This window comes from Gadus macrocephalus, chromosome 22 (assembly GCF_031168955.1).
Source record: "Gadus macrocephalus chromosome 22, ASM3116895v1".
NCBI lineage: Eukaryota > Metazoa > Chordata > Actinopteri > Gadiformes > Gadidae > Gadus > Gadus macrocephalus.
In genome coordinates this window covers 13,005,620-13,023,023 of record NC_082403.1, presented here as the reverse complement: position 1 = coordinate 13,023,023, position 17,404 = coordinate 13,005,620, and the positions used below count along the sequence as shown (strand labels likewise).

The window sequence follows — 17,404 nt, the reverse complement described above, 5'->3', positions numbered from 1 at the left end:
GGACGGCTATTTAATTAATGTGTTTAATTTACTGGTAAAAGACTTCGGAGATTCCCATAAACCACGTGACAACATTTTGAGGTGACGTCAGGGGTTACGCGCAGCTCCTGACCCACTCCTCCGATCTGCAGCGCTCGCCATTCCTGTGCGCAACCATATTTCGGCGGCTACTTTATTAATAAATATATGTGTTTATAAGAAATTGGCACGGTCGACGAACTGCGGAAGTAAACGGTAAGCATCTCGGTTGTGTATGAGTAAACACCTTGTTTTATAGAATGATTGCTGAAGGGAATGACTCGTTATAAAACAAGCTTCTTTGCGACACAGGCGACGCCGTTGGGCTTCACACTGGGTTGGTTAGCAACGCATAACGGGGTTGCCTGTCAATGAGTTATCAAGCTATTTAGCAAAATAGAAGGTGATCTATAACAAATTTGTTGGAAGAAGTAGCTATTATCCGTGTGTTAGTATTGACACAACGTTTCAAAAAGTCAATTGGGCATCTATGTCTTTGTTCTTGTCTAAACCGAGCGAATTGCTAGCGTCGGTCCGTCCCTGGGTGGCTGGGGGCTGCGGGGTGCGGTATGGGGGGCTCAATATCAATCATAACAAGACCCATATCTTTTGCCAAATGTATTTGTGCATCCATTTTCTGTCTCACTCGCTGTTGTTTCTGTTTCGAAATATATCAGGCCGGATATTGATGTTAACCAGTCCAGATATATCTCTCACCGCAGAGGCCTAGCAGGTGTGCTAGAATGGACGGGGACCTGGTTAGGCAACAGTTTATTATGGGCCTTTTTTGTGTGCTATTCAAAAAAAGGGTTGCAGTTGAACTGACCACACTGCAAATGTAGCATGATTTAAGCATGATTTAAATTTATCGAATCACCGAATAAGTAAAGAAACATTCAAATCATAAGTAAAAATGCATATCAATTGATTGTATCATATAGGGCTATACTTTATCTATCAACAAAAATGTCATGTTGAACCTTACGACATTCATGAGCATTATATAATAATAGTTATAAGTCACTTGTTTGTTCCTTGTTTACAATATATCATAACGTGAGTGTAGTGGACCCCCCCCCAAAAAATAAAGTCTGCCTAGTGTAATCTATCCATTCCATCTGGCTCTGCTATACTGATATATTCTTCACTAATGAATTGAAAGATCTCTTTACTAGACTGAATGTTTCGGCTGTCAATAAGCTGAAACCAATGTGGATACTGCACATACGCTAGTAACCAAGCCATGGTCATCCTGTATCTGTACTGCGCGCTGTGGTAAGGTGATCCTAGCTAACTTGTTTTTTTGTTGTGGCCGCCTGTGGGCTGAGACGGGTTGTCTCGTCGTTGGGACATGGCTGCTGACCTGCCAGTACGGGGTCTGGGTTCTGCCAGACTGCCGCAGTCGCTGGCCAAAAAAAGTTAAGAGTACCATGTTCTAAGGCCCCATGTTAAGATTGGTCCAATGCTACGACCAGAGAGATGCCCCTTAGTATCCATTTGATATTGTATACATATCTGATTATTTAATAATCACATGGAGGGTGTTATGTTCTTTCACATTTGACCTATGTTTATAATACTGTTGCTTATACAGAGTCTGATGATACAGAGTCTGTGAATTACTTCTTGCTTTATAATAAATTATGGTGGCATGGAGGATCAAGAACAAGTCTTCTGGGCGAAGCAGAGATGTCTCTGCTAACATGTTGTGTCGAAGGCTTAGCCAGAAGGAGTAGAAATAGACAATATTTGCATTTAAAACATAGCGTTGCAACAACAACACCAGCCAACTAAGAGCTCTTGGTCCTGTGACATTAGAATAACAACAACGCACGCAGCCTTAAAACCACCTTGACCTTTTACTACGGTCTTGTATAAAGGCATCAATGTATTGAGCAATGGATTCCAATCAGCTCATGTCCAGCTCTTCACATCTAGTGAGGAAAGGGACAAGCTATGACACATGCTGTTTTTTCTGCTCTTCTTTTCTAGAGATTGCTTTCCCAATCCAAATCAGGAGTTTTTGGTTACAGTTCTGAGGCAGTATCTGATGTCCAGACACTAGCGATAGCTTGGATGCCTGTTTTGACATTGTTGTTCTTGTTTATAAAGCCTATTTGTTTGTCCCACCCATAAGCAGCACAGAGACTTTCTTGAAAAAATTGGGAGCTATTATCTATTCAAATGATTTTGTATGTGAGCCATTTTTGTGATAAATATTGGCTGTGACTGCAGTTCAATCTCTGGCAATGGCGGCATCGATGTGCTTCTACTATAGAAGTGAAAACACTGCCAAAGGGTTTAATTTTGGTATCAACCATGAGATGTCTCTCTTTAAGTATGCATGTCTATTTTATATGATTGTTATCATAGTATATGTTATAGTGTCCACCGACTAGGCGCTCACTGTATTCAGAGGAAAAAATAAATGTTGTCAAAATATGAGGAGGCTGAGCTGTTGTGATTTATCTCCTGACCTGACTGAGTGGGTTTTGCAACTAGTGTATACAATTAGGGCATATAGCAAGTCAACCATTGAAGGAATATTACAGCCTAAACATATAAATTGCTATTGGTGATGTACAACGCACCCAAGGTCGTGTTTTATTGTTTGTATATTTCACTTTGCTGTGGCTGAACTTGATTTATCTAGATGCTACTATGTCACACAGAGACAAAGTTACTATGGGATTAATTAGGAGTGTATTTCTTCAAATCGCTGTAGCAGCAACTGGACTCTGCATATTACATTTTTTTGATCCTCCTATGGCTAGAAAGACATACATTTTTGCCTTCTTCCTAGCAGGAAAAAGGCTCAAACTTAAAGCCTGGTAGACTTTGTGTTTTTCCCCCGAAAGCAAGGGGTTGAAGGAGGATCGAAATCCAGCACGGAAAAACTGCCATTGAGTGTTATAGAGAATGCACCACTGGGTAAGCTAAAGTTAGCTTTGCCAGGCTACCTCTCCCAGCGGTGTCACCAGCTATCTAAAACCCCCGACCATTGTCACAAAGGGACTGTCGAATTTTCTACCCCAAGTGTTCACCTAGCTCACAGAATTAATAAATTAATATTAATAATCAAGCCTGTTATACATTGTTATAATCGCTCTAATGCGTTTGATTCACATTTATATGTATATCATTTACAGAATGTTGCCTCATGATGTTGAAAAGGGGTAGTGTGGGTAATTCTGGGTAATGTAGAGAAATGATGACGTCTTAAGTGTTTGAAGCAGCATTATTACTATTGCTTCCAAAACTGGACCCCTTACTGTTGAGATCACGCAAATGATATTCTCTCTCTGTCTGACAGTGGGTTGAAGTTGCTCTTCTTCAAACCTTGCTACCATGACAATCATGATGAGTCTAATTATTTTCTGTTGCTCACATGGTTTTAAAGTCACCTGATTCACTCATAGGGTTAGGGTTAATCGGCCCCTTTAGTCTCAGGGGCTGATCACAGACTGGTGCATGTGGGAAATAGATAAGATGAATCCAGGCCTTGTAGAGAAATGATCAACTTACTTTCGCTTTGTCACTTATTTTTATATCCAAATAAATGGCTAGAGATTAAGTGGGCACTGATGCAACAGCAGCATAGAAGGTTAGATACCATTAGGCTACAGCCAGTAGAAACATTTATTTAACCTAAAAACCTTTACAAAGGGAGAATAAGCTACATCATTTTGGTGTAGCTTATTCTAAACACTTTAGAGCTTTTGGTTTGAACATACAGTTAGGCTCTCTAGGCTTTAAACACTTTAGACATTTCCCACATCTTGAACTTTGCAAATGAATATCCCTGACCGATCCTTTGATGGAGAAATACATGATCTAGACAAAGGGCAAAATTGTTGCTCTACTGCTTGTGCAGAGTTCCTCCTTGTTAAACTATTGTTGCTAGGATAGCAGGAAGGGTTCTGTCTCCTCGGAGGACCTATCTGATGTTTTTGAGAACCGATAAAGATAAAGTGTATATGCTGCTGAGTCTGACTATTTGGGACTAGTGTTGCTGTGCTGGCCAGTTATCATCCTTAGCTGTTTTGTCATGGTGATTTCCATGGGAGAGATGGTTTACTAGAGACCTATTTTGGAACCGTTCACCCATTGCAGATTTAGAGGATTGTTACATAATCATTACACTTTCATTCAGTGTGACCTACTAAAGCAGAGCATGAGAGAGGTAAAAGTGCTATTTCAATCTGTAGTGACATAATCATCCTTTGTATGGCGGTTTTCTGCACTTCAGCCTGTCGATTGAGCACCCATCAATGCTGATAAATTGATTCACTCAGTGAAGTTTTCATATCATTTGGCAAACCATCATAAACCAGTCATTCTGTTTGCTTCAGCTCTTCATTTGAGCTTCAGTGATTATATGTAGTGATTCGCTCTCCTTCTCTACCACCTGCTAACTGTATCAAAACATGAGTGCGCATCTGTGACGTGACCCATTTCTGAAGCACTTTGAAGCCTCACATGTGGCTGTGTGTTCTCCACCATTTTACCACCAGATAAGGAGTTCATTGGGAGCCTTATGTATCCAAATATAAAAAGTAAGAGTATCTTGAAGAATTGGTTCAGACAGACTCCCTTACCATCAGAAGAACACCAGCAACATATCAACAAGCCGTCGTGCACAGCTGGTTCCTGTTTTGAAAGCTCACCATAGAATCAGATTACAATTAATTTGTTCATCTTTGTAAGGGGAAGCCCAGTAGGACGCTAGCGGCCAAGTGATCTTATGAGTGTATGACCAGAAAAACGAGGCAAATCAATAATGCATTTGGTTAACTAAGCACAATCTGGCCCCATGGCAACCTGCCAGAGTTCATTTAGGTCTTCCTTTTACTACACTGTCCTGTAGTGCTTGTCAGAAAGGGTTTATATTTGTATAAGTGGAAGATGAGATACATGTGTGGTGGTAGAATGTATGCATTCATTTTTTTTTATCTTTCGATAACGGCTCACTGTTTCCATTCAAGGTTAGGAATGGCTAAAGAGCAAAATAAATCCATCTCCTATTAAATGGAGGCATTTCATCTTTAGCTGTGTAAATGTGTGCTTGAAGTATATGAAGAGCTTTGTTATTTATTATTGTTATTTATTACATTTTAAGTAGAGAAAATCATCTGTTTGGTTATTTGGTAATCCAATAGATGGTTATTTTCTGGTCTAAATTAAATAGTAAAACAGTTTGGTAACGAATCAGTAACGTCTGTATATTGTTTCTTCTAATTTGCAGCCACAGCGCAAGGTGTGGAGAGACTGGTTGTTTTGTAACAAAGAATAAAAAGCCCCTAATCCCTCCTGTGCCCTATTTTTCCTCGTTCGCACAGATAACCAGCCCGAGACAAGTTAGCGTACCACTACATCATGTCCCAGGATAAGAGTGGCTACCCCGGCATGGGGGTGACCAACCCACTCCACCACGACGTCTACGGGCCCCCCCAGCCTGGCTTTGGCATGCCCCCTCCCAATTACAACCAGGCACCTACCGGAGCCTTTCCTCCAGCAGCTGGGCAGCTGGGATACCCCATCCAGGGGCAGCCTGGTTACCCACAGGCCGGCTACGGGCAGCCTGATTACCCACAGCCCGGCTACGGGCAGCCTGGTTACCCACAGGCCGGCTACGCGCCACAAGGCTACCCACAGCCAGGCCCTGGGTTTGTCCCAGATGCCCAGGTGCCCTACGCAGAGGGCTCTTCCCTACCGTACCAGAACAGCCCCCAACAGCCGCTCACTCACTCGGGTGGTAAGTAGACGGCCTTCCGTAGGTCTTCTTGTCGACAATTTGGTTAGATATTGTCGACAAGAAGAGGTCCTGACTCACTGTGGTCATAAAAGATCCCAGGACACTTATCGCAAAGAGTAGGGGTTTCCCCGGTGTCCTGGCCCAACCAGGCTCATTCAATCTGGCCCCCCCTAATAATCCTCCTGTACAATTGGCTGACTCATCAATTCCCTCACTCTCCACCTCAAGCTGGTGTGTGGTGGGCGTTCTAGCGCAGATTGGCTGCCGTGCATCACCCAAGTGGGTGCTACACACTGGTGGTGGTGAGTAAGGTCCCCCCCTTCTGTAAGCGTCTTTGGGTCATTGAAAAGCGCTACATAAATATAATGAATTATTATTATTATTATTTTTATTATTAGATAACAGGTCTTTTCTCGAAAAATATCTCCTAAAACAAGGCAATGGTTAAGAAAACATTATTGTTATGCTCAATTCAGTATTTAGATATTTTTTTGTTTTGTTTTTCTGAAAAATATGTAATAACATAACTATTTTTATCATGTCTGTGCTTATTTGGGGAAGATCCGTCCTCTGCAATAGCGCCAGATTTATCACGGGATAAATAGCACCCGTCCTGCCGGCAAATGTATTCAAAACGTAACTTGTAACTTAAAAAGAACTTTCCGTGTGTGTGTGTGTGTGTGTGTGTGTGTGTGTGTGTGTGTGTGTGTGTGTGTGTGTGTGTGTGTGTGTGCATTTTGATTTATCTGCTATTGGTTTTGCTCTTTGTCTTCAGGACCAATGGGAGTCCCTGTCTACGGGGATGTGCCCCCATCATACTACGACAATGAAGACTTCACCAACTCTGGCTTTGAGGACAAGACCATCCGTCAAGCTTTCATCCGCAAGGTATGATAATGATTGCTGTTTTTCTCTTATGAGCCCCAAGCCAATTCCCTATCAAAGTGATCACTTGTGATTAATTACTAACATGCTGCCCTCGTTAAATCATGCAAATGCACATATGCAATGAAGGGAAGAGCTTCAGAACCTGCCTTTAATCCTGCTGGTTCCCCCTGTCTCCATCTCTGCCAGGTCTTTATGGTCCTCACAGTGCAGCTGACGGTCACATTCTCCTTTGTGGCCGTATTCACCTTCGTCGACGAAGCTAAGCTGTTTGTTCGCCACAACCCCTGGACGTACTATGCGTCGTACGCCGTTTTCGTCGTGTCTCTCATCGTGCTCAGCTGCTGCGGAGACTTCCGCCGCAAGCACCCCTGGAACCTGGTCGCGCTGGTAGGTCCCTGACTCTGTGGAAGGCTGTGTGTGTATATGGCTTTGTTAGAGCAGGGTTCTCAACGAATTGCTGATGTAAATGTAGGATCAAAAAATGATTGTCCTTTCGCTTTAAACCTCTAATACAGGTCTATACATTTTTGCATAAAGAACTTTAGAAAGCGTTTTGTTCCTGACATTCTCCTTCTCTTTTCCAGTCCATCTTGACCCTTAGCCTGTCGTACATGGTGGGCATGATCGCAAGCTTCTACAACACGGACACCGTGATCATGGCTGTGGGCATCACTGCTGTGGTCTGCTTCACGGTGGTCGTCTTCTCACTGCAGGTCAGTAGACAAAGAGCCATGTAAAGATGGGATCCGAAGCGACAAGGATGGGGTCATTGATTTATTTTATAGTTCTGTTAATTAAGATGCAATCTATGTTTAACAGTTTAATCTTAAAAGTTGCGTGTGATTTTGATGCAACCAAACTCGCAGAAGCTGCAGAGAAGTCTCCAAATCATTCTCTGCTCACAGAGTCATTCACTCACGCAAACTTTTGGAAAACATGTTCATTTGGATCTGTTAGTAGCCATCTTTGCCCCCTAATCCGGGCTAACTGTTAACTAAAGACATTCTGTTTTTCTCTCTCTTCTCTAACCCTTTCCCCACCACAGAGCAAGTATGACTTCACTTCCTGCCGCGGCGTGCTCTTTGTCTGCCTGATAGTTCTGCTGGTCTTCTCCTTCCTCTGCATCTTCATTCGCAACAGGATCCTTGACATCGTCTATGCATCCTTGGGGGCCCTTCTGTTCACCTGCGTGAGTGTCCTCCTCATTTATGGTGCTGCGTTATCCACCAGTGCTTCACTGTGTTTCAAGGGAGCTGAAACCCTAACTGTGCGTTCACACCAAACGCGAAATTTGTCGCCCGTTCGCGAAAAGTGTGGCGCGACAAATCAAAACGGTTTTCTCTCGCAAAGAATTCGCCCGATCCGCGTCTATACGTTCACTTTGTATGGGATCCTGTCTCCCCGTCGCGTTTGGTGTGAACGCACAGTAATACAATGTCATTTCATGTCTCTGTTTTTTTTTTTCAACGGTTTTGGATACATAAAAGATCTCTTCCACTTTCACTAACGTAACATTTTCTGCCACAGTTCCTGGCTGTGGACACCCAGCTGCTTCTAGGTAATAAGAAGATGGCTCTGAGCCCAGAGGAGTACATTTTCGCAGCCCTCAACCTTTACACAGACATCATCAACATCTTCCTCTACATCCTGGCTATCGTGGGACGCTCCCGTGATTGAGAGTGCCCAATTAGTGGGAATATCTGAAGGAAGTGGGAAAGTGGGTTTCCGCAACAGTGAATGACGCTATTATGCCCGATCTCTTTAACACCTGTTTGTTGTATGTTTTGTCGGTTTTCTCCACATTTATTTTCACACCTTGAAGCTGATATATTGGGCTTATGCAGCCTTTTATGAATGCAGATGTAAAAGCAGTAATACCTGACAAATGTAACAGGCCACTATGATACCTGCTGTACCACTAGCTGTCTCCTGTTTTATTAATACAACTAGGGAACTTCGATATACACACACACACACACACACACACACACACACACACACACACACACACACCCTGTATATGTGTGTGTGTGTATATATAATGTGTGTGTGTGTGTGTGTGTGTGGCACTGCAGTTGGAGAGAATCCCATGCACACTAGCCTTGACTGGAAAGGAGCTATTGCTAAAGATACATCTTCCCAAATTAATCCCGTTAAGGTAAAGTTAGTGCATGGCAATGTTAAACACATCTGAAATTGTGTTCTGATTGTCTCGATTCTCCCGGGGCTTGCCTTTCCTAGTCTGCTTGTTAGGTAGCTGTAAATAGTCCAACTGTGTAACTATATGATGCCAATGTCCCTAACACGGTTTTCTGCTGAATGAGTCTCAAGGCTTATGGTGCTTGGCAGCTTGCATTCTGAGACCGCAACTTGTCTTCACCTAGTAAAGAGACAGAACTCATCAGGAAGTTAAAGGAGGAAGTTTAGTTTTTGATGTCTTTATTCACACACATTTTGTCACAGTACACATGTCCTTCCAGAGAAGATAAGTGTGTCGCTTGAAAGTTCATTCCTTTAAATATAATTAGACTAGGCTGTTTTTATAAATTATTTTTAATATATTGTTTGCTCTTCCTTGCTAACTTATTTGGTGTTAAATTGTATAGTAAAATGGAGTGCTGTAATTTTCCCTTACAAGTAATGTGAAATATCGGAAGTATTGATATTAATACCAGCCTAGTGCATATATAGGTCACTTGTCAATTCAAAAACCTAATTGAAGGATATGTTGGAATTACTCTTAACAACTATTTATTGAGATAGAAGAAAGAGATATTCACTGGAAGAATAACCTCAGCAAAATGAAACTAATTGCCCAATTTTGAAGAGTTTGTTTCTACAAATGTTAGGTCATTTTAAGACCTGTGGAGTTAAGCATGTCAATATTTAAAATTGAATGGCTAAAAGATATTGATCATTGAGAATAAGTATGCTTAATTCTTAACATGAATGGTATAATAAAGATTTATTTTAAAAAGTCTTGGGTTTTTTCTAGCTGTTGCATGAACCTTTCATCATATTTGCACGTGCTAATGCACATTTATGATTATTTTGGAAGGGGAATCGTATTTGAGAATTATTGCTGAGAGGCCTGTATATTTTTAACTTGTGTTTCCAATCGTGTGTATATAAAACTTCTTAGTGCTTTGACGTGTATAGTACTTTGGAGCTTGGTAGGGTCTGTATATTTGCAACAGAACTTAAATTGTATTCCTCTACAATGCTGTTTGCTTTACATTAAAAGACAAACAATCATACGTCTCATGTATGCTCTTTTTGGTTTTCTTTTTATGCTGAAACATTATAATATGTTAACGTGTGCATCTGTTTCTTTGCGTGACTTACGTTTTTATAAGGTTTATATAGGTATATTATTGCTAGTAATAATAATAATAATAATAATAATAATAAAAAGGTATTCTCTGCGAACCGACTCGGATCTCGGATCTGATGCCACGCCCACACTTCAAGCGTTTTATTATTTCGCTCGGTCGTTGGAGGAAAACATGGACGCCACCCGGAAAGCTGTTGTCGCGGTAGCATTGGCAGAGGACCAGGCGATCCAATATAAGTAGGCTATAGGCCATAGTCAAGTCAAGTCAAGTTTATTTATATAGCACATTTAAAACAACAGTAGTTGACCAAAGTGCTGTACACAAATACAATATATTTGTGTACATAGGCAGAGATACGGACGCAGTAAGGTATTGCAGTAATACGAGTGATTGAAATGACCATTTAAACCACCAAAGTGGTCCAAGCACAATGAAAACAGTTCATACTTCAAGTCACAATGGCCCTCATTTATCAAACGAGCGTACGACAGAAAACGTGCGTAAAATGGACGTACGCTCATTTCAACGTTGAGCTTGGCATTTATTAATTTGAACGTGAGCGCAGGCTGCGATGAAATCTCACGTCAGGTCTGAGCTCGTGTACGCAAGTTTTTTTGGCGCAACATACGGGTATTTCAATGATGAATAGTGCAGCACAAGTAGCCCATGTTCAACATCTGTATTAATTACTAAATAAATTGGAATTAGCCCAGCCGTTCAAACAATTACAATCAAGTCAGGCCTAATTAAAAACAGTATTGCTATGAAAATAATTAGAATGTGACAGGTGAAATGTTTATTCAGCTGTCTATATTAACAGGAGCTTTGCCAAATAGGTGGTCGTGTCTCAGCGATGGCAGATCTGGCTCTGTTAAGGACCTCAACGCACAGACGAGAGAGTTTTTCGAGACCGCGCCGATTTTTTTAAGTTGGGCGATGAATGGCTCTTGAGTCGTTTTCGTCTCCCAAGGCATCTCCTGATGGAGCTATGCAATGCTTTGGAGCCACAGTTAAGGCAAGAAACTAGGCGATCAAACGCAATACCTGTGCAGGTTTGCTCTACCTTGGGATTTTTGGCCACCGGGATCTTGCAGCGGGAGATCGGGGACAGGTCTGCTATTTCCCAGCCAAGTATTAGCCGAACCATGCCAGCAGTTGCAGCTATAATGTCCCTCTCCGAACGTTATATTAAATTCCCATATAATAACGATCAGCAAACTGGAATCAAACGGGATTTGTATGCTATTGCTAGGTTTCCAAATGTGATTGGTGCGGTTGATTGTACCCATGTGCGTATGAACCATATATTAATGATTACGCGTACATCAACCGCAAAAGCTACCATTCAGTTAATGTTCCGATTATTTGCGATGCCAGAATGTCAATCCTGAACATGGTAGCCCGATGGCCTGGGGGCACGCACGATTCTTTTATTTTCCAAAATAGCAACGTTGGGCATCGTCTACATCAGGGCGCACTACATGGTCAGAGTCATCTCGGGGAGTTACGCTGCAGTCGCACTGCACCGGCCTCCTCCCGTTTCTTGCTTGGCCGGCTTCACAGCCGCAACACGATTTTTTTGGTGCTGAGCTTCATGTCGGACCATTTCTTCTTCACCTTATTCGGAATTAAATAACTTTAACGGAATGCAAACAATAGCATATATGTGAAATGTTTTAAGCTGGATAACAGAAGTTGTACATTTAATTTATTATTTAATTAATTTAATTAACAAACCTCTTCCGTAGCCCGACGAACATTGGAAACACTATTCACTGCAACAGTTATTTCCTTCCATATAGCATTCTTTTGCTGGCCTTTAATGCCAGCTATAGGCTACCAAATAAAACCAGACGGTTCGCATCCACCAGTGACCCGAGCGTCTCCATTTGGGTCTCGGAAAAATTCCTCTATTTTACCGTTGGACGTTTCTCCATGTCGTAAAAGTTAGGGGCGAGACTTCTGAAGACGTGCTTTTATATGTGCGTGTTACGTTAATTACGATCGATCTCAGCCGCCGTATTTATCAACACCAAGATCCTTCGTACGCTGGGATTGGTGTGATACGAAGGTTTCGTAAATCTCACGTGGGTCCTATCGTAAGATGAATCATGCGTTCAGATTTGCGCTCATTTCTACGTTCGTTTGATAAATGAGGGCCAATGGGCGCAGCCATCTTGAATTCTGTCTCGGAATTTCGCTCGGTCACCACTGAGTTCAACCGAGATGGCGAGATCGCCGTCCGAGGAAAAGGGGCGTGTTTGTGCGTGTCGCTAGGCAACGTCCTCGGACCTCCGAGACGGATGGATATTTATTTCTTATTGCTTATGTTTATTTATTTATTTTTTCCACAATATCTTGTTTTTAAAAAAAATGTATGATGACTATATGCTCTGTAAGGTGACCTTGGGTGTCTTGAAAGGCGCCTCTAAATTAAATGTATTATTATTATTATTATTATTATTATTATTAAAACGCGTATTCGTCGGTCCTTGATCAGCGTCAACTGAAAGGTGACGTCATGGCGTGGTTCTTTGGCGCCAGCTGACCCCACACGTGACACGAGCAAATTTGAGGGCTCATTTTTTAAATGTTTACCGTTTAAAGATTTCAAAAACACTCTGTCCCGAAGCACGTTTCTTCGATATTCGGTGCGATAACTAGTATCTTTGGTAAGTCCGACCTGTTTTTATTGTTAAACGTAATGGATACATATTTTAATAAGTAACATAATGTTACTAGATAAATTAAATAATAACGTCGTCGTTTTATAATGCGTTTCAATTAGCATTACGCCCCCCAAGTGATTTTATTGATACCATCCTTTTCCCTTTGATGTACTAATTCACTTTTTTCATAGTTTACAAAGGAAGCAGAGATATGGAAGAACTCAAATTTGAACAGCTGATGGTCAAGCTGAGAAAACATCAAGAGGGTATGGCAGAGGCACCTCGCCTTGGTATTAAACTAGGCAATAAGACACATTATACAATACAGAAAGACATGCTCGTTCAATTTTATCCTTCTTTTAAGCGTGTGTCCCTGTATTGGATATTAACGAAAACTCGTCGTTTGTTTATAAATCAACCACGTCTCTTAATAAAAGTGATAAAACGATCTAACGACGGTACGCGTTACTAGGGGTATAAAGGGGCGGGACTTTCAGTCACATGGTTTAAGCGGCATGAAGCGAGAGAGAGAGGACTTCTGAAAGATCTATATCCGTCTGGGTTGTTTCTGACATTGCTATTGGAAATACTTCTAAAAAAATCTCCATGTATATTATTCTTGTTGTTGTTCATTATCCGGTCCGGTTCTATTTCTTCTCCCTCCGGTGACTCTTTACGTGTATACACATGGGAAGCAGGATGACGGAAATAGCGTTGGGGTAGACCGGGAAAACGCCACAATTCATGACCCTCTTTCAGCCTATATGCGTCATCCTCGTCAGTGTCCTTTCCAGGATGTTTGTCATCTTCTCCCGTATGCTTTTTTTTTTTTACAAAAACACACAGAGGAGCGTATCATTTCAGCCAAAGTTAACATCCAGCAATTAAACATTACTACATCATTGTTCTGTATATTTTTTACCTCATAACCAGGCGTTTTTAGCTAGTATAATTTTAAATGTTTTAAGGCAGGGCGCAGCCAACCAATGCCAATGACACTTTTTGCTCGCAAAGCCTTTTGGGTAACGTTTGAAAATGTTTAAAAGTAATTCATCAATAATTTCAGTAATATTTATTCCACAGTTATACGTCATGTTTTGCATTGCTGTAAACAGGATAATTCTATATATATATTTTTTATTAAATAGTAGCACCATGATGTAGATAGTGTTACCAGAGGGTCACTTGAGTTCTGACATCGTTGCTACGGTATCATTGGTGAGGTACATCCTTACCTGTTTTTCTCTTCAAGAGAATTACAGAATATGATGAGCGGAGATCTAATGAGATATGATTATATCTCCATCCTGGCTGGGCGCAACAACCCTCCAGGACCGTTCTGATTTGATGAGTGTTGAAAGTTAAAATCCTTGCAAAATTCTTTGTACTTTGTACCTATCTGAGCAGATAAACTGGTCCTTGACGGAGACGTCAACGAATCCCTCTCAGTTCATGATGCCTTGTTGGAAGAACTGGCAAATTGTGAGATACTTTCTTTTTGAGACCCTTCAGACATTATCTATAAAGAGTGCTGTTAAAGTTAGCCACTGTTGAAAAGGGTTTTATTTTCATTACAGTACGAACTGAAGCTTACCAACTCAAAGCTACGCACCGAGACAAAAAAGGTGTTCCGTATGCATCCTTCTCATATATGCAATGCCTATTTTGTGAAAGAAAAGGATCCTCTTAATTCCTGCATATTTATGACACCCGAAATTAAAAAAGAGTTTATTATAAATGGTTTTGTAATCATGTTTTGTTAAAGAGTCATGCAGGGTTCTGAAGTTCCAATGCAGAGAGTCAGAGCAGGAATCCGCCAGGTGAGATTGGCAGCAGCCTACGAAAATGGCAAATAAATAAGGCGTGTGTGCATTCGGCGAAAGAACCCAACTCATAGATTGTGTGTTTATGATGTGAAACGCTAGATGGCAGTAAATTACAGAAACGTGTAGCCATGTAGGGCACAACTTATGAAATAGCTAGTTAAGTATTCAGTTAAGAATCTTAAGTCATTTCGTCGTGTCCCAGTAAACAATATCTCTAAATGTGTGGTTATTACGTCTAGATTATGAAATAAAATGATGTCTACAGAAAAAATAAATATATATCTATATATTTTTTTATACTATGCCCATACACAATAAAATGCATGGTAGATGAATATCAACTTTATGCTAACTTCTTGGTGCATAGCATGCTTGAATAACCCTCCATACCCTATACATTTCTGATGTGTGAAGTGTCTGTTTGCAGACAATTGCAGCTCAACAGGCAAAGCGAGGAGACGTTAGAACAGTACAGATGCCAGATCCAGGAATTAAAGTTGAAGCACAGAAAGCTGCGGTAACTAGAGCACATTATTTGTGATTCAGAAGTCTATCACTGCAGATAGATGTGACTATTCTGTCTCACCCCGATTGAGCCGTTGAACTTATGTTGACGTTGACTTTCAAGTAAAACTTATTATAACCATCCGACCTGTAGCTGTTGTTTATTTTTATATTTGTATATTTATAATTGTACATGTTTTCTTCATGCAGGATGAAGTTTGAAAACCAACTCAATCAACTCATAGAGCAGCACAAAAATCTACTCACTATATTTGTAGGTTTGCGTTTCACTGAAGAGATTTTACAGAAATGTTGTTTTGTTTTACACTCCTTTAAGCTTTATCCTTCCTCCTCAGACCCCAGAGAGACTTCCATCTGAAATAGAAAGCGCTCAGAATTCAAAATGCCAGTTATTAGCCACTGGTAAGTATCTTCCAATGTGTGTATGTCATTGGGGTCTCTTTGGTTAAGGTGTATTCCATCAAATGTGTTCATTAATAGGTTTTGCTCTATACTTTTAGAAATTCTTAAGGTGGCACAGTTAAATATCCTAGAAGAGGAAGTCTAGAAGAGGTAAAGTGGAAGAGGAAGCCAGGAGGAGTGATCTCAAGTTATATACAGAAAATCCTTTGAAACATTAACAATTGTTATCCTCAATTGTAATGAGCGGTTATTTGTGAAGTTAACTAAAGGGTTTTGTTATAAACCACTCCTTATTTCAAATTGGATCCCGTATGCATGTGTATGAACAAGGAATTGTATCCACATTCAATAACTGCTTAATTCATAGAGTGATCCTTACATAACTGTTGTATTTGTCGGTTTACGTGTGCAGAAAAACCACTTAATATCAGTGTAATATTGTGAAATTAAATAAATGGTTCAGAATATATTGAATATAATAAGGATTGTTTTCATGCTTCATTAAAGGCTTTCACCAGAAAATGCCTTTGTAATTACTTGGCCATTTTGGCTATGTGGCATTAGGAACTATGTAGTTCTACGTGATAGTCAGATTAGTTCTGTTAACAGTGACGACATGTCATTAAGGAGGAGTATAGGCCTATCTTATCTGTTATTCGCTAAGAGAGAACTTTGATAACAACTCCTTTGTTTATGGGAGTAAAAACAGGATCCATTCTGACTTCTTAGTTCAAACCATTTAGTGCTTTACATTTCTAGATGGAAGATCATGTTTACTTATCTCAATAACTTCTCACAGGTATTCTACCTTCTAGTTCTGAACCTAATGAGCGGAAAATATTGAATCTGGGCCAGATCAATCACAGATTAAAGTACTTTGATGAATCATGCAGTATCCTTCCCATTCGGTCGAGTGTAGAAAAATCATCAGGCCCAAATCATCAACGTTGACAGACCTTAGTACCATGACCTTCCTATTTTTACGTTAATATCACGTATGTTGTGCTGTTACCAGTGTGCATAACACCCAGTGCTAATCGGGTTGGAATTGATCATTCCAAATGGGTCCTGGTAGGTTGTAGCGCCAGGCCTGGAAGGAGATATCATCACATCTCACGAGAGCTCTTGAACAAGGTTTGATGGAGTTCACTCGATACTTGTTCAAAAGTATGCAGTTGATAAAGACTCTTGATCGCTTGCTAATTCCACAACCAAAATCTCATATTAGGAGAATTTAATCACTCAGAATTGAGCGTATCAGTGCATCAACGAAAGCACACACATATCTTGTGGACTCATTAACAGAGAAAACACTTATTTGTTTCACACATTCGTATTCACACCACCTCCATCCCCACAACCACCTGCTCAGCCTACTGCCCTCTGGTAGGAGGTACAGGAGCCTGAAGAGCACAACCAACAGACTGAACAACAGCTCTTTCCTTGGGCAATCAGGGCACTTAACACACATAAAACATTAAACATACACACATATACCTCACTTTATATATCTATATTATTATTATTATAAGATAAGAAAGCCCTTTATGAATCCTAAATAAATTCATGACGACCAATAAAAACAACAGTGTTACTCCTTATGTTTTATTTGACAAAGACAACAGTGTTACCCCTTATGGTTTTTTTCATGACGACCAATAAAAAACAATGTTTTTTTTCATGACGACCAATAAAAAACAACAGTGTTACCCCTTATGTTTTTTTTCATGACGACCAAAAAAAACGACAGTGTTACCCCTTGTGTTTTTTTTCATGACGACCAAAGTAAAACAACAGTGTTACCCCCTATGTTTTATTTGATAAATATAGACCCTTATGTTTATTTCATGACAGCCGATAAAAAACGACAGTTACCCCTCATGTTTTTTCCATGTTGACCAAAATAAAACGACAGTGCCACCCCTGTCTACGTTTTTGCGGGGATCCAAAAATTAGCTGTTAATAGTGTTAACCTCCGACCTTAAC

At 40.6% G+C, this 17,404-nt stretch overlaps 2 protein-coding genes and 1 non-coding gene across 8 annotated transcripts; all 3 read left to right on the top strand.

Moving 5' to 3' along the window:
- Nucleotides 1-68: 68 nt before the first annotated feature.
- Nucleotides 69-9,916, top strand: grinaa (glutamate receptor, ionotropic, N-methyl D-aspartate-associated protein 1a (glutamate binding)). Its single transcript, XM_060044330.1, has 7 exons — nt 69-234; nt 5,358-5,773; nt 6,549-6,661; nt 6,848-7,048; nt 7,246-7,374; nt 7,707-7,850; nt 8,189-9,916. Exons 2-7 carry the CDS (start codon nt 5,395-5,397, stop codon nt 8,336-8,338), a joined length of 1,116 nt encoding a protein of 371 aa, XP_059900313.1. The 5' UTR covers nt 69-234; nt 5,358-5,394; the 3' UTR covers nt 8,339-9,916.
- Nucleotides 9,917-12,312: 2,396 nt separating this feature from the next.
- Nucleotides 12,313-15,940, top strand: si:ch211-199g17.9 (uncharacterized protein LOC108180085 homolog). 6 transcript variants are annotated; one of them, XM_060044325.1, is made up of 9 exons: nt 12,317-12,668; nt 12,857-12,931; nt 14,073-14,147; nt 14,243-14,290; nt 14,431-14,485; nt 14,919-15,008; nt 15,206-15,269; nt 15,352-15,418; nt 15,517-15,940. In XM_060044325.1, exons 2-9 carry the CDS (start codon nt 12,877-12,879, stop codon nt 15,561-15,563), a joined length of 501 nt encoding a protein of 166 aa, XP_059900308.1. In that variant the 5' UTR covers nt 12,317-12,668; nt 12,857-12,876; the 3' UTR covers nt 15,564-15,940. The 6 variants fall into 6 exon arrangements, 3 of the variants coding, with proteins under 3 accessions (XP_059900311.1, XP_059900308.1, XP_059900310.1); XM_060044328.1 differs by lacking the exon at nt 15,206-15,269 and having other exon boundaries at nt 12,313-12,668; nt 14,906-15,008; XM_060044327.1 differs by lacking the exon at nt 12,317-12,668 and having other exon boundaries at nt 12,675-12,931.
- Nucleotides 13,878-14,009, top strand: LOC132451748 (U8 small nucleolar RNA). The gene has a single exon (XR_009524200.1). It is a non-coding gene; the product is annotated as a U8 small nucleolar RNA (small nucleolar RNA).
- Nucleotides 15,941-17,404: the final 1,464 nt, after the last annotated feature.

What these genes read in the sequence shown, in the direction of transcription:
- si:ch211-199g17.9 (XM_060044325.1), top strand. Translation starts at nt 12,877, where the DNA reads ATGGAAGAACTCAAATTTGAACAGCTGATGGTCAAGCTGAGAAAACAT. An exon ending in GTTGGAAGAACTGGCAAATT is followed by an intron (nt 14,148 to 14,242) that starts GTGAGATACTTT and finishes TTTTCATTACAG; the next exon opens with TACGAACTGAAGCTTACCAA. An exon ending in TACGCACCGAGACAAAAAAG is followed by an intron (nt 14,291 to 14,430) that starts GTGTTCCGTATG and finishes GTTTTGTTAAAG; the next exon opens with AGTCATGCAGGGTTCTGAAG.
- grinaa (XM_060044330.1), top strand. Translation starts at nt 5,395, where the DNA reads ATGTCCCAGGATAAGAGTGGCTACCCCGGCATGGGGGTGACCAACCCA. An exon ending in CCTGGAACCTGGTCGCGCTG is followed by an intron (nt 7,049 to 7,245) that starts GTAGGTCCCTGA and finishes TCTCTTTTCCAG; the next exon opens with TCCATCTTGACCCTTAGCCT. An exon ending in TGGTCGTCTTCTCACTGCAG is followed by an intron (nt 7,375 to 7,706) that starts GTCAGTAGACAA and finishes TCCCCACCACAG; the next exon opens with AGCAAGTATGACTTCACTTC.